The sequence below is a fragment of the Strigops habroptila genome, chromosome 8 (assembly GCF_004027225.2).
Source record: "Strigops habroptila isolate Jane chromosome 8, bStrHab1.2.pri, whole genome shotgun sequence".
Taxonomy (NCBI): domain Eukaryota; kingdom Metazoa; phylum Chordata; class Aves; order Psittaciformes; family Psittacidae; genus Strigops; species Strigops habroptila.
The window spans coordinates 2737990-2762174 of record NC_044284.2 but is presented as its reverse complement, the minus strand read 5'-3'; the positions used below and the strand labels follow the sequence as shown (position 1 = coordinate 2762174).

Here is a 24185-nt window from a genome sequence, read left to right as displayed (position 1 = left end):
GTGTTCAGTCCCTGCGTGTTTCAATTCAGGATATTCCAAGTAACATAGCTTCCTATGGAGAACACTGCCTACTTGCTAAGCTAATGTACCTAAGCAAGATCATTTCACATTTATTAATGACAATTATGTTTAGCTGCACCTTCCCTAACTAGGCAGAAAATGTTTGCTTTTAGGTTGGCTTTCTCAGTTGCTGTGTCCTGCTATTAAAGTAATTGGTCTCTGTTCCTTGTCTGACCCAAATGGGATACAGATAGGGGTAGTCATCTCACTCAACCAGCCCAGCAAGGAACTCTCATGTTCTCATTTAAGACCTTTCTCTTCCCAACCCACATTCCTGTCCCAGTTTTAACCAGGGAAGTTTCTTGGTAAGAAAGTGGAGCCATAAGTGCAGGCAGTGCCAGGGTTCAATCTCTGTGAACAAACACCACAAACAGCTCATAAGAAATAGTAAGAACCTTCGGATTAAAGCAGCAGCTTGGAGTCAGGAAGCGTGAGTTTAGGACTGGCTTTCTTCTATAGGTTCTGAGTGACTTTGTGAAAAACAAAGAATCAAACCCAGAGGAAAATGCTCATGAGTTTTCACTGCTGAAGTATTTCTGTTGCTGATGCTGAGAAACGTGTCTGGAAAATCTCCTAAAAACTACCTGGAGTCTTGAAAATGTAAATGTTCATCTCTCTTCCCGTGGTTGCCCCACCATAACACCCCAAACAGGTTGTATTGCTACTGTCTTCATTCACAATTAAATCACTGTGTGTTCCTGGGTACTCCAGGATTGTAAAGATTTCTTTTTGTCTTTACAAGAAACATTACATACTTGAAAGAGCAGTGAAGACTCGTAAGCGAACGTGGCCCCTTCTCATGCTAATCTTGCAGGAAAGCGGCTGTAGTTGGATACAAGACTTTGATGAAGCATAATATAAACTCAGCATCTTGTGCATGTAGACCAGGAGATTAAAGTCTCCAAGCTGGGCTTCTTACCAGGGAGAGTGAGCACCAGCCAGTGTACACCTCTCTGGCCAAGTCATTAGTGCTTTCATAAAAGAAAGAATTCTGTAATGCAGTACTCTTTTCTCTAAACCTCTTTTTTATCTCATTTCTATTTCAGGTTAAACTGAGTCAACCCTCCAAACTGTAAATTCTAAAGCTCCCTACTCCCCACTGAGTGCTTCAGCTGCAGAACCAAGCTTCTTCCTGTCAAAGTGGTAAGACAAAGTTTAAAATCCATCTTGGCAATTTGGGCACTTGCAGGATTGGACAAATAACAAGCAAGAAGTTTAGGTATTGCATTTTGGAAGTGGATGTTTAAATCCCTTATCTGAGCTGAGTTTTGCTTCCTGGCGTTTTCTTCAACTGTAACATGAAATCCTCATTTGAGAATCCTGGCTAACCACAGCATAAACCTCTCCTTCCCAGTGTGAAATGCTGGGTTGGAACTAAACAAGGAGCAGAACACCACCTAGTGACACACGAGAAAATTACTCATCTGTTACTAAATAACATTAATGTTTTATTTGATCATGTTTGAAATTCAACAAACTAGTACAATTAAAATATTTCATTTACAATTTAAGAAAACCCTATTCTAATCCTGATTTATTTGCTGTCAAGGATGCTGGAGAGGGATCAAAGGGGCTGTAGCGATAGGACAAGGGGTGATGGGTTCAAACTGAAATAGGGGAAGTTCAGGTTAGATCTAAGGCAGAAGCTCTTCCCTGTGAGGGTGGTGAGGCACTGGAATGCGTTGCCAAAAGAAGTGGTAAATGCTCCATCCCTGGCAGTGTTCAAGGCCAGGTTGGACAGAGCCTTGGGTGACATGGTCTAGTGTGAGGCGTCCCTGCCCATGGCAGGGGGTTGGAACTGGGTTATCTTAAGGTCCTTTCCAACTCTAACTATTCTATGATTCTGACTATCAGATAACTTTTCCTAGGCTAATTGAAGGGATACAAGAATTCTGATTGATAAAAGCAGGCCTTACTGCTGATTCCAGTGGTTTTCCCTGAACTTCAGCTGCTCGGAATCTGGATTTTATTAAAAATACTTGATCCACTTGCTGTTTTCCTTTATTCACAATAAGAATGTAACACAAGGAGAATAAATAAGGAGAACAGTTCAAAAAGGGCCAGATCAACAGTGAAAGCTCATATTAGCACGTGATGACAGCAAGCCACCAAATCCTAATATCAGCCTTCATGGTTGGCATTGATCTTTTAGAACGATTATTTCTTAATCAGTTATTAAAAGTTATTAATAATTCTGGTTCTTTTTCCTCTATATAATCAAATTAATGAACTCTTATGGAAGAAAAGTTAAGTTTCACATGGAATTTTGCATTTGTATGTGAAAGAAAAGCTCCTTTATTCCCAAATTTTTAATGTGCACAAAGGGAAGGAAAAGTAATTTTTCTCTCTTTAGGTTCTACAGACAGAAAATTGCTTTTGCAACATTGTCAACCCATTATGAAAACTCTCTGCAAATTGATGAATAATGAGCATATTTATTTCCAGTTAGCTTAGAAGGACCCTGAAATGCCCTGGAGAAGGGATTAATTCTCTTTCTTTTTTAAATCCCAGTTTCTGACACTACCCATTTACTCCCATCTATGTTAGCTTGTCAGCAAAGATTCATTCTTCATTTTCACTTGAGAATTGGAATAAATTCTTCTTTCTAAGCAAAACCAACCTAATGCTCTGTTTCCTGTACAAGATGGACCAGTTCTTAAACAGCTTTGCAAAACAGCTTCAATTTAACTCATTTTATCGCAGTTGCAGATGTTGTATTACTTCTCAAAGGGGACATTTTTCCCATTGATTGTCAGGCAGAGACCAAAACCATACTTTGGACATGTTTTCAGTTGGTAATACTAATTTTCTCTAGATTATGGAGCTGAACTTAGTGAATGTATAAAAACACAGACAACAGGGACAGCACTGAAAACAACAGGTTATTAAATGTGGTTAATACCAATGCATTCATCAGTCATTCAAACTACAAGCACTGATCACAGAATCCCAGACTGGTTTGTGTTGGAAGGGACCTTAAAGTTCATCCAGTTCCAACCCCCTGCCACGGGCAGGGACACCTTCCACTAGAGCAGGTTGCTCCAAGCCCCTGTGTCCAACCTGGCCTTGAACACTGCCAGGGATGGGGCAGCCACAGCTTCTCTGGGCACCCTGTGCCAGGGCCTCACCACCTTCACAGTAAAGAACTTCTTCCTCCTATCCAACCTGTATCTCCCCTGTTCCAGTTTGAACCCATCACCCCTTGTCCTATCGCTACAGTCCCCGATGAAGAGTCCCTCTCACCCTTGTAGATCGCTTGTACATTTTGTACTGGCGATAACAAATCTGCAGTTATTCCCATAAATCATCTGACTAACGGGGTACACACCCCCCCCGCCCGGCCAGACCCCATTGAGCAGCTCTCGGCTGTGAGCGAGCTGCAGGCTCGCCCCGACCCACAGAAGGAGGGTCCGCTCCGGCCTCCCTTGTGCCGCGGGAGCGGAGGGGCCCCACCCCGGCGGCAGTCCCTGGGTGCTGCCTGCCCCAGCCGGCTCTCCAGGGCAATAACCGTAGGGCAGGATTGCTCCGCCCGCGCCGCCGCCGAGCGCCGGGCGGCCGCTGGCGCTTGAGCTCCGGGGAGGGCAATGCAGAGGGACGGCTGCGGGCGGAGCGGAGCGGAGCGGGGCTGGCAGAGCCGGGCCGCGGCGGCAGGAGGAGCTGCGCCCGGCGCTGGGCTCTGCCCTAGCGAGCGCGGCCCCGCTGCGCCCCAGGCCCGCCCGCTCTCTCGCGGCCCGGCCCTGCGGGCGGGAGCATGGAGCGGCGCGGGGGCCCGCAGCAGGTGAGTGCAGCGCTGCCCGGGGCAGCGGCGGGGCCAGGCCTGGCCGGGCCGTGCGGGGCTCTGCGCTTGTCGCTGTGGGCGAGCTGCGCCACTGTGGCGGCAGAGAGCTGGCCGGTGCTCGGCATTTTAAGTGCTCGATCACAAATCTCAGCCGTTTGAAACTTGATTTTAACTTCACAGGAAGCGTGGGGTTTCTTCTTTTCTCTCTTTGTTTGGTTTTAGGATGCTGGAGATGGCGTTTTTGAACTGAGGGAGTGGAGACCAGTGGTTTACAGAAAGTGTACGGACACTCTGTGGTTGCTCCTCTTCTTTCTTTTCTGGGCTGGTTTGGTAAGCATGCTCTTTTTCTGGAAGACAAATCAGCTCTAAAGTTAATGGGGTTCTGCACAGTGGCCTACTAAAGCTACCCGGAAATTCTTATGGGCACAGGTGTTAGGGTCCCGGGATTGCACTGAGATACAGCTGACCTTTGTGGTGGTGCAGTGCTTTATTGCAGAGTCTGTAACACAGACTTTTAACTTCTGCCCATATGCTTTGGGTGCCAATGCACACACAGGGCTGAGTTATTTAGAATCCCCTGTTCTGTAAATTAGTCCAGGATCTGGCAGGGCTCTTATTTCTACTTATTCATTGTAGCCTTGTTATCTTGCAGCACATGTGCCTGATATTACATCGAGTCACTACCTGTCCTGTGTTTAGAACAGCATGCAACTTTTGGGAAGAGCCTTTGACTTCCTTAAGTACGAATGCTTTGTCTGAGGCTACTCAGGATTCTCATGAATGTGCTATTGGTCAGTTTTCAACTCAAATCATAATAACTCTTTTTAATGGAAGCTAATGCAGAAGAACACATACACATTTGGAATGCTGCATAAACAGAAGATGAACTTTGTGAAGAGGATAGGTTGTGAAGAGGTTTTGACATGCTGTCTTATGCTTAGTGCTTTGATCAGTGAAGGGAATGTCAAAATTAAACCTGTCAAAGGGTGAGGATTTAGGATTTTGTTTGTTTTCTTTCACTGTTCTTAGTGCTCAGTTTCTTTGAAATAGCTTATTGCATACATGTCTTTGTTTTCTTTTGTTTGATTTGTTTTTAAAAGATGAATACATTTTTGGTGACACTGATTTGTTCAACTAGTGGAAAATTTGCAGCCACATTAAGAACTGTGGGAATGCACAGCACTGGCATATAGACACACCCCTCCAGCAGTCCTACAGCTATACCTGCCTTTTACTTAGTATTTATGGCTCGTATCTAGCATTCTGCCGTTTAAAAATCATAATTCACATGTGTACAGTATTTGCTACACTGGTGGCAATGGACCTGTAACAGCCATTTTTAGAATGCCAGAATTTTCCTGAAGGCCTGCTTCAGGTTGAGTTCCAATGCCAGCTCATTTGTAATTTTTCTTCTGAGAACAATTTAATTATTAACAAATATTTCCTAGGCAAATAAACTGGATCTGAAAATGTTTTGTTATTGTAGCAAAGATCACACCCACAAGTAGTGTGTCAGCTTTAATTGTGGAGTTTCTACAAAGTTCTCCACATTGAGACAGCATTAACATGCACTCCTAATTTAAAAACAAGTAGTATTTAACTAGTTAGACTGCAAATATGTAAGTGAAAAGGAGACTACAATGGGGACTATGGAAGCAGGTACTTACATGTTCGTGTATGAGACTCATGGTTTTTGCCCAGGTCCCATCTTTAATCATGAGTGTTAAAAGTAGAATAACAAATAAAGGCTCTCAACCTTAACTAAGAAAGCAGTTGTGCTGCATCTGGTATGTGCACTCTGTGTCCAGCACAGCTGATACTCAGCAATAGCCATGCAAAGTAGTAGTGGTTAATGTGGGACTGAGAAGACATTCTGCTGCCAGCACTTGGCCTGTAGCCATAGAGCTTAGTGTGTTGTCCTTGGTGTGTGTGAAATGTGGTTTACACCCCATGGGACAGAGGAGACAATTGAATCACTGAGTTCTTTAAGGGCTGGAACGCTGTAAATAACCCTTTGGATACAATTGTGCTCAGGACTTCACCAGCTTCCCAGAAGAATTACTGCTTCTTGGCACTTGGAAAGGTTTTTGGCAAGGGGCATTTTCACCCTCTGGGGACACCTGAGCAGGGTCTAAGCTGCCTTCCTGGGCAAGGTGTCTTATATTGGCCAACGGTTGCTGCTACTTGGCCAAGAGAAGTGCTTAACTGCCCCTGGGCTTTAAAGGGAGCTGATCAATAGATCAGCTTTGATCCGACAACAGAGCATCTAAAAGATCAGTGGAGTGTCACCTAAGTGCACAGTGTGGCTCTCTCCAGGTTTTTCACATGTGTTAAAGAAGGAATCTTCCTGAAATTTCAGGTAACCTGCATTTTAATTATACTTCATGTGTTTAAAATATACCTCTGATTAAATTCACCAGCAGCTGCAAGGGCTCATTTCAGCAGATATATTGCCCAGGTGTGTCTTGAAGGGCACTTGAACAATGAGCAGCAGTGAGCACGTGAGAAGTTACCAGTTGAATGACCTTGCCTAGATGGGTAGAGGCAGTGTTTAGCATTTTACTACTGCTTTCCTATTATTTTTAATCAGGACCCCCTACCTTTCTTCTCCTGTGATATTCTCCTTAATTTATATACCTCCAGAAATAGATGGAGAGCTTTAAGGAGGTGATAGGGCTAAACTTGGCAATATGACTTGCTCCAGCCTTGTGCAGAGGGGTGAATTTTAGATTTGACTGTTTGCATCCACAAGACACAAATGCCCAGGTTAAAAGGAGTATTTATTGAGGAGCTGTTGGAGCACAATTTCACTTAATTAAAACGTATTTTAACAGATGTTTATAACTGGCTATGCTGTGATGGCTGGTGCTGCAGAAAGACTTGTGCTTGGATATGACAGTTTTGGGAACGTATGTGGTAGGAAGAACGCTCCTGTTAAAGGGGCACCCCTTTCTGGACGGGACATGACTAATAAAAAGTAAGTAGATCAAATAATGTCTAAAGAAATCAAATGTTTGAGAAGTTCATATGATGTACATCTAGATGTCAATCATATATATGTGTGTATATATATACACACATGCTCATATATAAATGCAAAAAAAAAAGGTGTGAAAATGCTACAAAATGGTGAGTGAAATGGAAAGGTTAAAATGTGCTGCATTTTTATGCTTTATGTTGGCTGCTTCTTATACTGAATCTTAAGCAGGACTTGAGCCAAACCAGCAGTCATTCTATATGGCAAACCTTTGTACTTAAGGAAGTTGCATGTTGAAGTTCCTGCTCATTCTGTCAGCTCCCATGAACTAGTCCTTGTAGAATGGTACCCACGTTGGCAGCTTCTGATCCCGTTCAAGAACGTAAAATGAAGTATAAAAATGTAGCATATTCTCAAATTGCTTCTTAACTTCTGACTTCAAACTCCCATTTTTTTTTTTCCCATTATATTTGGAAAAGGAGTTTCGTTTCCTTTGTAGCGCTTTAAAAAGATGGAAAGAAGGCTCAGAATTTAAACCTATAAAAACCAGAAAGCTTTTTTTTTTTTTTCTTTTGAAAAGAGGATCTTTTTTTCTTTCTAGGTATGTGTTCTTTCTGAATTCATGCAGCCTGGAAATGCAAAACCTCAAAATCAGTTCACTTTCCTTGTGCGTGTCTAGTTGTCCACAAGAGCAACTCAACTCTTTGGAAGACCTCCAGAGTTTTGCAAGGAATAATGGTGTGCAACAGGGTTTATGACTATCTTAGTGTATCTGTAGAACAGTTGAGCAGCTTTCACTTTGTTATTCTTATGTTTGCTACGCTAGGGAGTAATTTCTTGGCGTTAATTTCCTGAGCAGACCATGGCAACAGAAAACAAAATGTCTTGTTTCTGCTTTATTTAGAAGCCATCGTTTCTAGAAATGGTACAGCGCTCTCATGCAAATTCCGAAGTTGTTGATTAATTCCTGCACAATGCTGAGATTATGCAGCAGAAAATTGGCTGCTGAGAATGAAGTGGCCTAGTTTGATGGGGGCACTGGGAGGTGAACAGAGCTCATATGCTGTTTGAGAAACTTCTCCAATTGGTTCTTTTAAATTCAGTTAAAACTGTGGTGGAAATATTAATTCCAGAGATACACAAGTGGTTTTATCACTTTAGCCATCAGATCCCAAAGTCTGCAAGATGGATAGGATGTCAGAAGTAGCTATTGTGCAAAAGAGGCAGCTCGAGCTCTTTCATGTCCAATGTGTAAATGAAATAACATACATTTAGCTACAATGAATAACTGTAGCTATTGGATTTAAATTGGGAGCCTAACCCTTATTCCATAGGGTACGCATAACCTGCAGGCCATGTGAATGTGAGTGGCTATTTTTATTGATGGTCAGAATTCCATTCTTCTTTTGTTTTGTTGTTATGTTTGGCAAGGATTGCTATTTAAACTGACAACATTTGTTTGAATTTCTTGTTGGGGCAGTTTGCCATCATATGGTATGTACAGAAAGCTTATACACCTCTAATATTCTATAACTATTTTCAGTGTAACAATATAATTGCATGAAATTCCATCTCCACGCTAAAACTGCTTGACGTTTATTTGGAGGGAGAGAGAAGTATTGCATTCTGGATGGCTTGAATGTATCCAGCCTTTCTTTCCCAGAAGCATTATATAATGGAGCAGAGTATTATTAGCAGATTACCTGATTATATTTAGCCTAGAGCCCAGAAAATGTTAAATTTCTGGACAGATATATATTCTTTTCTAAACTGTGAGGGGCCTGGTTCTAATGTAGCTTCTGTCATTTTAGGTTCTTCTGTTATCTTAATGAGTAAGAGCTTAGAGCTGAAGTATCACACTGTGGAATAAACAGTGTGCCTGCCCTTCAGGAAGATCACTAAATGGTAACTATAGTGAAGTCTAGAAGGTGAAAAGTTCCTCAGAGGTTGCTTTAGATTTACCCAATTCACTAATTCGTTCTTTATATGACCACTGGGATATCAGGGATGAATATGGCCTGCTAAGGGATCAAAGCAGAAATGGATAATGCTTAATGGATAATGTGTTTTTCTCTAAAACTTTTAACATATTAAGTTACCTTCCCCGCTTTCCCCCCTTCCTAGGTTCTTGTCTTTGCATTTACAACCTGAACATTTCCAGTTACACACTTAATCCAAAGGCAGCTGAGCTGTGTCCCACATTGCCAGTTCCACCGAGGTAAGAATTACTGGGTACTTTCCAACACCCTGGAGTTCAAACAGCTTCTTAAGGGTTGTTACTTCCTCACATTTTGTATCTGACTTGATGCTGTACAGTCAGAACGGTTTTGCTTTATTTATTTTTGTACATGTATCTTTATGAGTTTTCATGTGTGCCTGTGAACATGCCAGTGTCCTATCCCACAGAATGAACAAGGACTGCATTGCCCCCATTCCTCTACCCTTTGGTTTTCCTCTCCAAATCAGGAGAAAAGCACTCCATACGAGGAGTGACTTGCACAGACTTCTGCTCTCTCCCTCAATGCCAAGGAAGAAGAGCTGTGGTCTTGGGCCTTATTATCCTGAAACCAGAAGTCTCCATCAAGATCATTTCATAGGCAGCTGGCTTGAAGCACAGGTCTGTGGATGGCACTGTCATTAACATTAGGCATTTGTGAGTCAAAATCCTTAAACCCATGATTTTAAGTTCCGCTGTGTCATGAAAATACAGCAAGGAACTGGAATCTCCATGTTTGCAGAGCTAACTCATCTGCTCTGAACAAGAGAAAACAGAGAAAAAAAAACTGAGGAGAGCAGGAATACTATTAGTACTATTACTTTTATATAGATATATATATTGGTATAGTACTATTTCTTGCTAGAAGCAAAGCTAGTCAGAGAAGTTTTGAACTGTTGATGGACAAACCTCTCCTTTTTAGATATGAATATGTCTTTCACTGTTGTAGTGCAGAATTGCCAAAGTGGGACAATAAATATATGCAAGAAGCTTGGCTGGCAATGCCAAATAATTCCATATGTAAATATTTGGTGGTGGTAATTGCACCTTACAAATATTAGCTTGATGTGGCTTTTAGAGTGCTTACGTATCAGAAAAACAACGCAAAGTGTTTGTGGTCTAGAATTATCTACAACAACGTAGCTTACAGCTATGTTAGCGTGAGTTTAGGTTTTACATAAACACACGGGGAGCAGAGCAGGTGAAGCCAGACTAGAATGGGAATAGGAGCTACTTGCTGATGGGCATTGAGATAGTAGTTTATTTTTCCCCCCAGGCTGTTCTTGAGTGGATGTTCTGGTACAGTGATACAGGTATGCTGCTGCTAGGAGTTCATTTTGCAGATGAAACGTTAAACTACTCTTTGGAACAGACCACTTCCATGCCCAGTGCCTGCTTGTGTCAGGCTCTCTGTGCAAGGTCTGCCAGGTTACAGATTACATTGGCCAACTGTGACTGCTGAACTGTGTTGAGGATGCTGGTAGGGTACTGCAGAGGGCTTGAAAGAGGGTGGTGGAATGGATCCCTGTGGATTTGAAACTGTTTGTCCAGTGATTAATGTCTTTTTACCATCTTTGTTTTCAACCTTCCAGTAAATCTTTTCCATTATTTAATCGCTGTGTTCCACAAAATCCTGAATGCTATTCCAAATATGCATCTGTCTTAATAAGCATGGTTAATGAAATGGATGTTTTTCACCGAATTCTGAGTGGAATATTGGCAGGAAGAGATACTGTGATAGGACTGAGTGTCCTTGCACTAGGTAAGCTTATAAATAAGAAACAAATAATATTCAATTGAAGTGTGAGGTTTCAAATGTTTCTATTAACTCTACATTTTTAATTTCAAGGTGATTTTTTTAATGTTTTCTGGGCAGAGTTGTTTTTCTGAAAGTGTGATTGTGTTTTATCAGGGGGCATTTAATAGACTGATGAAATCCATCTCTATGAAGTATCAGATTCTGTGTTTCTTGATATGACAATATTCTTCATTTCAGGGCACTGTAAGAAATGGTTGATGAAAAAAATGGCATTAGCATGAAAATTTTAACTTAAATCCTGTACAAAATATTATTGAGAAGCTTATAATTCCCAAGGTGAAACATGTCAGTTATAAGTTTGTTATTAGTAAGCTACAGGTAACTGTGTGTTTTAAAAGGTAAACTAAAAAGGTTGCCAACTTCACTAAATGCTGTTGCTTCTGAGACCCCTGTTTAAAAATAAATGCCCAAATTCTGCAAGAACCTTAAATGTGTGTTTAAAGTAAAAGAGTTAGGTTAAATGTGTTGGAACACTCGTAATAAACTCACTTTGTATGTTTTTCAGCCTTCTCTTTAATCCTAGTTTTAGCCTTCAGATTCATTCGGACAGTTCTGGTTCATACTTTGATTGCACTGGTTGTGTTTGGGATGTTCTGTAAGTATCTTTATCTTTTAGCATGTGCTTAGTTAAACGGGTCATCTCACTGAACTGAAGGAGAAGCAGCAGAGCAAACATCTATGCTCTGTCTCCATGGCATCCTCAGTAAGCTTAAGCTTAGCACAGCCATTGCCAGGCTTGAGCCCTGCTTGCCTTTGGTGCCAAGGTCTGGCTGTGCTGTTCCAGCTGCTGAGTGTTGGGATGATGATGATGCCTGGATACAACATTTCTTTTGGCAGATGAATGCAGTTACTGTTTCTCAGAAATTCAGTGAAGTTTTACATTGCCTGCTTTAGAAAGGGAGAACTATGGGAATGTCATTCCATGAAAGTTAGCTTTGTATCTCCTCAATGAAGTTACATGCCTGCGCTTCTGAGTAACTGCAAGAGAACCAAACGTTCTGCAGTGGTTTTACCTCAGGCTGACGAACCATTACCTGGGTTTTCTCTGTGATCATTGATACTGTGCCTCTCTGCTAGGTGACAGTATTCCTGGGCTGAGCTTGGCTTAGGTGGAAGGGCAGGAGACTCCTGAAGGGAGGCCAGGCAGACATGAGCCTGCCAACAGCAGTGTGCTGCAGCCTGGGGTGCACTGCCTGCCTTCACGCTGCTCTTGTTTGCTCAGTTGTCTCAGGTGTGCTCTGGTGGCTCTATTATGACTACAGGAACGATCCCAGCATTGAATTGGAAACAGAAAAGGAAAATGTAAAGTTTCTGCTTGGATATGCTATCTTCTCAACAATAGTTACCGTAAGTAGCATTTTACCTTGATCAGGCTGTAACTTGAAAACCTGAACTACTGTGGTTCTGCAGCAGTAAAAACAATTCCTTGTTCCTTCAAATTTGAAAATGAGAATCAGTTATAAGATATGCTTACACTCATTTAAATAGTTTTATACCTTCATTGTGAAGTTAGTGTGTCAGAACAGGGCTCTGCCATACTTCAAACCTGTACAAACACTTCTAACAGTGGTGTAGGAATACAAGAATCCCAACAATTTGTCTTTTTATTTCCTGTAACAGGTTGTTTTGCTTTCTCTTATACTTGTATTAAGAAAGAGGCTTCAGTTCACTGTACAACTCTTTCGAATTGTTGGTAAAATCATTGGCAGAATTCCCTTCCTCCTGTTCCAACCACTCTGGACCTTTATGATTCTCGTTGTGTTCTGGGTGTTTTGGGTTGCTATACTACTCAGCCTAGGAACTGCAGGTAAGTATATGCTTTCCATGGTTTTGGATGAATGCTGTTTCTTAAGTTCACTTCTTAAATATGGGGCCTCATGTTGTTAGTGTACAAAATGAGGGTTGGCATTGTTACATAGCTCTGTTACTCTTTTCTTCTTTTGTTTGTTTTGTTCTGTCATGGAGACAGAACTTTGTTTCTGCTCTGTAGTTCAGTGAAAACTGCTATTATCATTTAGACTAGTACAACAGTATTTGGATTAATCCAGAGCTTCTTGCAGTTCTAGGGAAGGTGCTCTGTATAAATAGTCCATCAATATGAAAGATCTGCCAGAACAGATTTTACTGAGGGACATACCGCTATAAGATCTGTCACTGGTGGAACCAGGGTAATTTGGATGCTATCTCTTGGCCCAGCATCACACCATCAGAGAGAAGTGGAGGTTCTTCCATGCAACATCACACAAAGAAGCTCTGTGCAACTCTGGGGATAACACCTCATGCAGATATCAGCCTTTGTACCTAGGAAGCATTTTATGATTTGGGGGTTTGTTTTGGTTTTTTACTTTATTTTAAATTTCACCCTTTCAGTAGCTAAGCCTATTTGGCAAAACTGGCAGTGTTCCTCACTTCCATGTGTCAGGTACCTCACTCCTCTTCCATCACAATTGCTTCCATCTCAGTCTCATCCTGTTCATTCTGACTCTGTAGAAGACTCACTTCACTTGTAACATGGTAGTCTGTGTGCCTGAGGCCATGCTGGCATTGCAAATCGTTCAGCCATTGCTTAGGCTAGACTAGGATCTATTTCTGTCCAGCTTTCATTGGAGAGTTATGCAGATTTTCAAGGGTCTCTCTGTTTTGGCTGCCTTTCCCCCAGCAGCTCATGTCTGTCAGAAACGGCTGCTTGAAGCACTTGTCTGGCTGATAACCTGCATCTGGTGCAGAAGGGTCGGACCTAGCAAGGGCAAATGTCCAACCTGCAGTCCTTTTGTGACTTGTTCCTAGCTGATTAAATAGTCAAGCAGATTCTCTTTACTTTAAGTGTCCTGGATATTCTTTCTCCACACTCCTCTGAGTTGGATTTTCCCTTTACAGAGGCAGCATTATGTGCTAGACACAGCTTTGTGTGGTTGTCAGCTTTCCTGCAAAACCTTCATCCCATTTATGCGCACATCAGCCAGGCTGCTGTAATTTTCACATTGGCCTCGTGGGGTACCTTATCACAGGTTCCCCCCAGTCTTTTAGAGAAAGGAGCATCTCCTGAGCTATCAGCCAACTGTTCATTTCAGGCACCTGCTTGGGTCAGATGCAATTTAAGATAAACATTAACTCTAGTAAATCTAGGAGCAGGTAAATAACATTAATTATAACACCCAGATTTGCTAAATAGATAATTAAAAATAACTATTAGAGGAAATATTCCATTCTTGATGTTCAGCTGAGCTGGCCCATTACCCACAGGAAAATCCACTGGTACTCTTAATATGCACACATAAGGATGGGAAGCTTGCCCTCGTTAAATCTAAATTTGGAAAATGCCAGCTGTGTCTGTTGGATTTAAAAGCTTTTGGAAATGCAGCAATCATTAGAAGAGTAGAAATATTTTAGCTCATATGATACAAACAGCTTGATGGTAAGTGTGGGATGGGGAACTAGTCAGGTATTTCCTGGATGCTTTTACAGACTTTGCAGGAAAGTAGTGACTTGCCCATTGTACCTGAAAGCAAATTCCACATGTATTCAACAGGGAAATAAAACCCAATGAAAACTGCTCTTGAGAAGCTCTTTATGCTTTTTGCATGTTGTGCCATTTTCTTGGTTTTCCCTGGTTATAGTCTTTGTTTCCTGTTAGATGATTCCATTCAACTTTTCTTTTTCCTTTCTTTCTCTGCCTGCTTGGAGAGTAGCATTCAAACAGTTTATGACCTGCTGTGACATTCCTAGTGCAGCACACGTCTCCTGACTCAAAGGTATTTGATTTTTGGTCTTTTCCCTAGTGTAACAGGAATGCTGATGTTTCCAGCAACTTATACAAACACTACAGAAGCAGCATAATCATGCTGCACAGTAAATAATCTAAACCACTTCTGAGTCACCAATTCTAACCTAAGCATGATGCAGGTAGAAAAAAGCCACTCCACACACCCAATTATTTTTCTAGTTGAAATGCAATTCTATTGATTGTATCATTTGCATTTGTACTTATTCTTTTTGTTAAGCAGGCAATGTTAAATGGTGGCTGTTGTTGCTCACCAGATGTAAAGGGAGTTCTTAGCAAAGTGCAGGGGCTGAGATGCTCATGTAAATAAGATGTAAATGACCTGCAGCAGCCTCAGTGCCCGCTAGATGCCGATACAGCAGTGTGGGAAGGTCTCTTCTCAATCTGCTCGGTTGTTTACAGCAGCTCTGATTCCAGAGTAACAACAAAGGCAATTTTAGCCTTGTAATGATCTGCAGAGGTAGCAGGGGGAGTAGGATCGTTTTATCCAACCTTTGGCTTCAGGAGGTTTGTCGAGGTGACACAGGAGGTGGGTGTCAGCAAAAAGTATGATAGTTGTTTGGAATTCCAGTCTCATACTCTACCTTGGATTTGTTTGGTAGTTCAAAACCTGGACAAATGAAAGGTAGACTAAATTTGAGATTGAGAATATTCCTTTAGATGGTATTTCAAATTTTAGACCCAAATATGAGCCCTCTAAAACACTGCATGTTAAAGCAGCTCACAGTAAGGTAGCTCGTCAGGGGTTGTTTTGCTGTTCTAGGATGACTTTGTACTTCACACATCCTGTAAAAATAAATACATATAGTACTGTATGGTTAATAGAAAAGAACAGCTTTGTATTTTTCAGCTTGCTGCTGTGCTGCACCTGTTCTTAACGTTTGCCTTGAATCTTCCCTATTTAGATAACATTTATAGCACCTCTGCATCTTACAGCTCTGGAGCACATGATCCTCGCTTCAGCTGTGGTGCCCCCAATCTTTATGTGACCACACAGGCACCTTATTTACATCCCCTCCAAAAGTTAGTGTCACTCTGAGAATCAAAGACTTAATGGGAGCTATAGAAAACTATAGCCTACACTTATGCACATGACTTACTTGAAACATGTGGATAATCCTATTAGAATCAGTGAGACTACTTATGCATTTTAAGGTAGGCACCTGCTTAAGTACCTTGGTAATTCAGAATCTGTGAGAGCAGCAGAGACTAAATGAGTTCCAGACCTAGAAAACTAGGAGAAATGCCAAGACTCCACAAGACCTGAGACAGCACAAACAGTGGCACCAGTTAAAACCATTATCTAGCTAGGAATGGAATTCAGCTGTACTTTAGAAAAGCTGATATGTCTTGGGGTTATTGAGCCTTACTCTTTGCTAATCTGTGTGGCATTTCACTGCAGAACAAGTGGCCATGTGGCAGAGCAAATGTCTTTCAACTTTCCAGCCTGCACGAGCTGTGAAGTTCACATGGCATAAACACTATGCACGTAATGTAGGATGAGAAGGCGGTGTGAGATTTTTCTGTAATGAAGGTGCATCCTGCAGGCAAGCGAGCAATAAAACTGCCACATAAAGCTGTGCAGTAGCAAAACCAGCAATAAAAATGTATTTCCTGCAGGGTCCTTGACGTTCCAATTACAGTCAGCTAGCTTAGCTGTAAATACCACTAGCTGGAAAAAAGCTAAATAAAATAACACAATCAGTTCTGTTGCAGGAAGAATGAAGATTCAGTGTGTGATGCCAGAACCTTGCCTCACTTAGCAGTGGGAAGGGCACATCATATTTTCGTGTTAACAGGAACTGATAAACAGGCTCTCAGTAGTTTCTGGTCAGTGGCTCTTTGTTTTCAACAAGGAAATTGCCAGACTAGACTTCCTAGGAATTTTTGTCCCTTATAACAGCCTACTACTGCAGGCATCAGCAAAACCTTGCAGCAGCAGTTGCCAAGAGGGAGCATAAGTGTGAAAGTACCAAAATGTAGTTCATGATACTGCATGTCCACACTGCCTTTGCATTACTGTGCTGCCTGACATCATGGCACAGCACTGGGCTGCAGAGTCAGGTGGAGAAACTCTTCTGAACCCTTCTGCAAAGACCTGTGCCTGTTTGCAGAGTTAACAACACTTCTTTTGGAGTATTTGCAGCAGATCAATGCTTGTACTGATCAGAGGTTTTCAGTCTTGGTGATTCAGCTGTAGGGACTAAAGTTCTTTACCGACTTCTTAATGTTATCACTAAAAGTGTATAGTACATCAGAAAGATTCATGACTGTTGACAAATTAAACCATATTTCAGGTCTTTGTTGAGAAAATTTAGCTTGTGTGAACACATAGATCACAGCGGAGTGATGGGAAAAATGGCATATACTTTTCTCAACAGGGTATCTAGGTTAGCTTTAAAGTTTAGCTGTGCTACTAAGACTGACATATGAAAAGTAGCATTGCATGTAACTCTGTTGACACAGTTATGCATGCACAGTATGTCCAGAAGACAGGGAATCGATCACACAGATGTTTACACTGGTAAACAGGGTTCTGTGAAGTACCAAACCCAGTTTACATACCTAGACAGCAAAGTGGTCAATGGTAAGCTCACAGCAGGGTGTGCCTGATTTCTATGCAGCAGAGCACATACATGCATGTGTGTAAGGCTGGTCAGGAAAGGCAAAGCTAAAGCTGTTACTGCAGCTGGTTATTTCAGTAGCTGGTACAAAGCAAACAGAATTCGTTTACCATCCATACATCTGTCAGTCTTCATGACAAAACTATAGGAGCAAAGCCTGAAATGTGCCTTTTTTGTGGATTGTATGGTGGAAAGTATGTTTAATTCTGCTACCAAATGGCATAATGTCTTTGCATAAAAATGAGGATGTAGGAGACCTATTGGCCTATCATTTGCTTAAGCTCCCTCAGTAAGGGCTATAGGCCATGGTGAATGAGCATATTCGACATGTGCTGCAGGCAAACAGCTATCTAGAGCTTCAGGAAGAAGTCAGGGAGATGGAAAATCCCTTGAATTCAGAATGGTATAGTGCATAGCTAATTTTGATGTAACAAAGTACATGAATCTGACCAGTGGCTTTTTCACACCATCATGTATCTTGCATTTCACAGGCTCAAAATACATTTGAATATAATGTAAGCAACAATATTTCTGCGAATGACCAAGCATGCAGCACTGCAAAGAGCTTGCTAGTTTAGCTAAAATTGATAACCTTTCAGGAAATAAAGTAGCTAGAACAGATGTCAGTGTTCATGCACCCATGTAGCATTTTTTGAGCCTATCAAAGCACTTTCACATATTTTTGCAGTGCAACTATGAGCTAGATTGATATTTTTGATCGTTTACAGACAAACAGACCTTGGTTTTGAAGACTTATAAAACTTGGCTAAAACTGATGGTATTGCTGAAAGCAAATCTTTATTGTTTCCACTTTCAGCTCTTCTTGAGTATTAACTCTGTGGGTATAAAAGGACAGAAATAAGTGAACCATTTCATAGATAGCTTTACATCTGTGGTAGTTTTGAACTTGAAGGTGATGTGCTGTCCTGTGAGAGAACATAGAATCATAGATTCATCATTTACATTGGAAAAGACCTTTAAGGTCATCGAGTCCAACCATAAACCTAACCCTGCTAAGTCCACCAAATGAACACATGAATTATTAAAGCTTAAGCTATAATGCTGTTCTAGCAGTAATAGACAACTCTATGTCTCACTTTATTTCTTTCATGGAGTTAGAATAAGAAACTACATACCTCCAGAGATGGTTTTATTCTGTGAACAAGTTTATCTGTAAGGGCAACAGACTTAGGGCTTGGTAAACTAAACAAAATAGCAGGTTGTGGACCTAGAGACCTTTCACTAGGAGTGACCGTCCTAATGCTACTATCCCTGGCTAGAGGGTCAAGTGTTTTAAATAGGATTGCATAGAGCAAGGTCTGATTGCCAAGTTATGTGAGTTATCCCCACCTTTGGTGAAAAACCAACTATTGAATATGCAATAAATTCTTTGTTATTGACAGAAGTGGAGGCAATCTTTTTTTTTAGCTTTAATAAATTAATTTGTCAATGTTTCTAAATGTAATAGTGACACTGGAGCGTATCCTACCTTTTTTGGGTTTGAGGTTTTTTTGTGAGAGCCCACCTTTTTGTACCTCTATTTTGCACAAAGGTTGCAAAGTCTAGAGAACAGAAAACTAGTTGCCATAGTTCTGTTTGAATTACAACATTTTGGCTCTCTGACTTTCTTGGAACGGATGGAATTAAATAGCACCTGAATTTATGGTTTTATAATCTTACTGAAGAAAAGTTAAGAAAAAGGGTGTAGAAGCACTTCTGTGTGCTGCTTTTTTCTTTCCTTCTCTGGTGTGTTATAATAATGCAGTGGTGTAATCCCAACTCCAGGTACTGCACAGACTACTTCAGGAGGACAAGTGGAATACAGAGCTCTGTCTGGAATTTACTACATGGCATGGTATCTTTTCGTTGGCCTGATCTGGACTAGTGAATTCATTCTTGCCTGTCAGCAAATGACAATTGCTGGGGCAGTGGTTACTTGTTACTTCAACAGGTGAGTGTAAGAATTGCCCCCATATAGTTTGGGGAATTTTCCAGCATTTACTTTCAGTCTTGTTCTAGGAAAAATAGTCTCAAACTGCAATTTATGTCAATATCTTGGAATCCAGTTTAATGATGTTGCTCGTTACAAGATCTTGAGAAAGATTTTACAATGTGTATGGTATCATAGAATCACAGAATGGTTTGGTTGGAAAAGACTTTAAGCTCCTCCAGCTCCAACCCCCTGCCACGGGCAGGGACACCTTCCACTAGAGCAGGTTGCACCAAGCCCCTGTGTCCAACCTGGCCTTGAACACTGCCAGGGACGGGGCAGCCACAGCTTCTCTGGGCACCCTGTGCCAGCGCCTCAGCACCCTCACAGGGAAGAGCTTCTGCCTTAGATCCAACCTGAACTTCCCCTGGTTCAGTTTGAACCCATCACCCCTTGTCCTATCACTACAGTCCCTGATGAAGGTCCCTCTCCAGCATCCTTGTAGGCTTCCCTGTCAATGAGATTCACCCCTATCACTGGAGTTGGTGGGCCAAACTGTGCCTTGATACAAGCCAACAGAGCTCGTTTGACTCTGCTGCAATTACTATTCAGAAGGCACAGGCTGCATTTGACCCTTTTTCAGGAGCATGATCTCCAAATGGAGGTGTCATAGAGGTGTCCTCTGTAATTTCATGTATTTGGAGGCAGTTTGACCTCTTCCTAAGTGTTCATCCCTGCTCCGGGTTTCCATTTGGTCTGACTGACTGAATGTCTAGCCTGCTACTCTGTTTCCATTCTGTGCAGGTATTTCCAGTTAACTGTAAATGCTTTTAACAGCATGGTTAAAAATTAAGAATTGTGTAAACTTCCTTGAATTTTATATTGCCTTGACATGTAAATGTGGAGGGAATGAGGAAAACAAATATCTCTTCTGATGATCTATACTGTTTTTTAGACTTGCAATATTGTAAAATGAAACTGAATTGGTTTCATGCACTAGAGTGGTGCTATCCTGTCACTGGGGGAAGATTTAAATCTCATGGTACTTTCCATGAGTAGTATCCAGAAAACATAGTTCCTCATAAGTATTTTATGAGCTCTCTCATCCTCATTGCTCTGTTCTTCTATGCCCAGTGAGGAGATTTTCTGCTCAGTGAAAAACTCTGGCATTTTAAGGCGTTTCTTCATTTTCTATTAGAGGAACGTGGTGATAATCTCAATTTGCTGGATAATTAGCCCTTGAGGAAGGTGGTGTGAGAGTGAGTTGGGAAGCCTGGCAGGAGAGGGTCTGGGGACGCTGGAGCACTGGCTGCAGCTGCTTGGGACTGTTGGGCTTGGGCAGCTGGGAAGGGAGGCTTTGGGCTCTCCAAAACCAAGGAGGCAGGTTTCTGTGATGGTCTCTAGAATGTATCCCTGTGTATTTCAGTTGCTGATAGAAAGGCCTCCTGCTGAAAGGATTCCAAATGGTCTGTTCCCTTCCACCCAGCAGAGACAGCAGCACAAGGCCCCACTTGCAGGAGTGACTCTGGCAGTGTGTCAGCTCCAGCCAAAGCAGCAGAGCTACAAGAGCCAGTGCCCACCATTCATTCAAACAATGTTTTGTCACCCCATCCAGAAAACCAAGGCAGGGCAGTGTTTAAAGTGTATCAGGATCCTGTCTCTGTTAGGATTCTCTATGCAGCCAACAGCCATGCCATGCAACTGGTGCTGATAAAAGAGTAGACAAACCCTAAAATGCTGCTGTTTCAAAGGTTGAGATCTGCAGAGTGACACAGTCCCACGCTACTACTTTAGTTGCCATGGTAGGACCTTAAAAGGGAGGAACTTGCATTTCTTACGTCATCTTTTTCTCACTGAAACTCTAAACTCAAATAACTATCTTGGCTGTGGTTCTGTGGGTAATGGGCTGCTCTTTTCTAAACAGATTTATGTATCTCAAGCTTCAGCAATTGATTCAACTTCAGCAGCTGAATGCTGAGGCACCAAGGGCTCGTTTAAATTGGCTTGCTTGGGAAAGCACTGGGAAGAAAAGCAGTTTCACTGGCTTACTGGTTTGTATGGTGCAGTGCATTTTGGTGTGATATACCAGCCAAATCCCCAAGGCAAAGACACTGTCCCTATCTTCTTCCCACAGAGCAGGGAAGCACCTGTAGAAACCCCTGTGATGACATTTACTGCTCTGTCAGCCTCTTCCGCTTTCCAGCTATTTTTTACTGCTGCAGGAACTGGCCACAGAGTACAGAAGGTTCCTGCACCCAATTGTATTGAAATAATCTTGCACATCTGCTGTCAAGCCCTCCTCTTTCTTGCCAGGTGACATGTACCGTGTTGAGAGAGTTGTGCTTGGAAGGTGAAATGCAGTTTCTCTGTGCTGGTAATCCCTTTTCCTAGCCTTTAGGCTGTGAGCACGGATCTGCAGAGCAGTGCTGGAATGGGGAGAGGCTGCTTAGCCGCAAGAGCAGTCGCACCATCAAGGGCAAGGGTTATCTCAAGCTGTTCCAGCAATTCTGAGCTTGTCTTATTGTGTGTTTTTAATGTATTCCCTGGGGCAGCATCATAAAGGCATGTCACAAGAGTTTGCTTATGATACCTCACAGGGAGGCTTTCTTCTTTGCTTATAAGTGCTCCGAGGAAATGGCATGGCCTTTCCCTGCGGAAATCTCAGCCCACAGCACGCACAGCAATATGCTGCATGGCCAACAGCCACACTGGAGCTGCAAACGGGGAGGGCAGGGGGTCATATGAGCTGGATTAGCTTTACAGGTAGCATACGTTTGTGAGAATACCACCACTGAAAATGGATTTTGCTTTTTATTTCAGATAAAACATGAATACATGAAAGATTTTATTAATTTAATAAAATAAATAGAACTTTTTTTACTTAATGATTTCTTTTTGTGACTTGTGAAAAGGGCTCAGTCTTTTGGAAACCCTTCTCTGTTAGTATTTCTGCCTTACATGACGGTTTATTTTCATCTTAGGTATTATGTGCGTATTTACCTTTTCAGTAAGATGAGGCTTTTCCCCTCTCTGGGAACTTGACCCATGTCACAGACATCACTGTCCTGTCCATGCCTGAGCTTATTCAGTAACTCCAATGCATGTATGTCACTGCACAGGGTTGAAATTAAGGAAGTATATAAGCATTTGCAGGGCTGGGGTTTTCCACCCAACTCTAAGGTGTTCAGCACACCTTCTGATAGAGTCAGTGAGAGGTGAAATACATACATCTCCCAGTAACTCAAAAATCCAGCCCCAAGCTCGCTGAGAGGTGAATTAGAACCCAATTTTTAACAGATCTGCAATATTTATTAGCATCCTTTCTCCACCTGTGCACTTGACCTAACCCATGTAAAGAGCTGTAGCATGTGTGTAGTCAGACCTGTCCCTTGCGGTTGTGAGAGAAAGTAAAAGGCAGTTGGAAGTGCCTTTTGGAAGTCTGTGTGTTCTCTGTTAGTCTGATAATGTCTCTTTTATGACAAATCTTGTAATTTCTTGCCTTTGTTTAAAAATGGAGATTCATATTTACTTGAGGCGTCTGTGATTCGTTCCTTCTAAAGTATTTTACACTAAATCTCTCTTTAGGCAGTCTTTGAAACAGGTGAGGCACAACTGAAGAGAACTGTGAGCCCAGCTCTGAAAAGGACAGGCTTTGAAAGTAATGCTTGTTTTTCTCTTTCATGTATCTACATCTTTTGGATGTGTCAAGATGACATTTTTTCTTCACGCACAAAAAAGTGTTCTTAAAATGAAAGCTGAGATGCATGCGTGATGATTAGATTGAAGGGAATTGGACGTTAGCAAGGTACTGAGTGTCACAGAGCTCACAAGAAAATTAAGAAAATTGGCAGCACCAAAGAAAGAAAGAAAGTTATTAAAAGCCGACGTGGTATTGGATACAGGTTCACAGGATTTTGGAATAGTAGTGTTCTATGTAAATCAAACAAGCCCGTGGTGACATGAAGTTGGAATGCCAAAGAGGAAAAGCAAGCTGTGGCCCTACTCCGTCTTGTAACCGGTTCTATCAGGCAGACTCCTGTTTTCTTTCCCTGCCGATACCTTGTGTGCACGCAGTGGAGTGTACGTGCACTGGATTCACTGCACACTGTGAACTACCTACAGAACTGTAAGTGTGTGGCTGAGTGGATGCTGGTGCTAAAGTAATTTCAGGATGGCAGCTGTATAAAGTACAAAGCCGGGTGAGACTTGGTCCTTAAGGGTGGTGGGGTAGGTGGATGACTGAGCTTGGTTGGAGCCACAGGCACCACCTGCTGTGTCTAGCTAGCCATTTTCCTATGTTTCCTGCCCTCAGCCAGAATTACAAGGAAAATCTTTGTTCTTTTTCTAATCTGGAAGCGCAAGAAGAAACCTCCTCAGACCCTGTTCTTGTGAGAATACCTTTGCTTGGAAAAGAAGGTGTAGAAGAGCATCCAAACATCTAGAAATGTATTTAAACTTCAAATGCTGACATTCCTGCTCATTAATCAGTCCTGTTAAAAATATCAGATCCCTTCTTCACTTTTTTTTCTTCGGTAGGAAGTAAATTATTAACACGAGAGTAAACTTTGTTTTTTCTGTATTTCTCACCATCAGTTAACATTCAACTGGCAGAAACTCAATCTTTTATATTCTGAGACCTGTCTGTCATCTGTAAGGTAGTGTACGAGGGAAAAGGAAACAAACATATCCGTGATATGGATAGAATAACTCATCTATATTGCTATGTATGTGCTTCTAACACAGAAACCCCAACAAGCTGCCTTATTCAGTATAAATTCCACTATCCCCCAAGCTGTTCCCCTAGTCGTAAGACCAAAAATAATAAATGCAGCAACTGCTTTCCTGGAATTTCCTATGTAAAATAATGTGGTATATTCACATATTTAAAGACAACTTTTTTGCTTGCAAAGTATTTAGTGTTTTGAATGAGCTGCAGTGATACCTCCAGGATTCTTGCAGAACTGTGACACCTCTCTTGCTCTAGTGTGTATGATTTATACCCTTGTAGAGCTTTTTAGCCCCAACCACTCTCCTATTACTGCCTTTTCATTTCTTAGTTTATTGTGCAAACTAGTAACAGTTCAAGATAACAGATATTTTGAAGGAGTCACTCATGAAAAGAAGACATCTTATTTGTGATAAAAGGTGTGATAAAAGGTGTGATCTTAACTGCTGGGCCATATTGATGCTAGTCTGTTATCTAAGTAAATTTTACAGGGT

At 41.7% G+C, this 24185-nt stretch overlaps 1 protein-coding gene across 2 annotated transcripts in view; it reads left to right on the top strand.

Moving 5' to 3' along the window:
* The first annotated feature begins 1106 nt into the window (after nucleotides 1-1106).
* Nucleotides 1107-24185, top strand: part of SLC44A3 (solute carrier family 44 member 3) — a 39319-nt gene continuing 16240 nt past the window's right edge. Inside the window, exons 1-10 of one of the 2 annotated variants that reach the window (XM_030496301.1) lie at nucleotides 1107-1203; nucleotides 4061-4168; nucleotides 6673-6815; nucleotides 7417-7553; nucleotides 8940-9033; nucleotides 10404-10573; nucleotides 11136-11225; nucleotides 11853-11977; nucleotides 12251-12437; nucleotides 18821-18986. In XM_030496301.1, coding sequence (XP_030352161.1) covers nucleotides 6673-6815; nucleotides 7417-7553; nucleotides 8940-9033; nucleotides 10404-10573; nucleotides 11136-11225; nucleotides 11853-11977; nucleotides 12251-12437; nucleotides 18821-18986 — 1112 coding nt within the window. In that variant the 5' untranslated portion in view covers nucleotides 1107-1203; nucleotides 4061-4168. Of the gene's footprint in view, nucleotides 1204-3732; nucleotides 3839-4060; nucleotides 4169-6672; nucleotides 6816-7416; nucleotides 7554-8939; nucleotides 9034-10403; nucleotides 10574-11135; nucleotides 11226-11852; nucleotides 11978-12250; nucleotides 12438-18820; nucleotides 18987-24185 lie in introns of those variants that run through there. The other variant, XM_030496300.1, reaches the window with a different exon arrangement.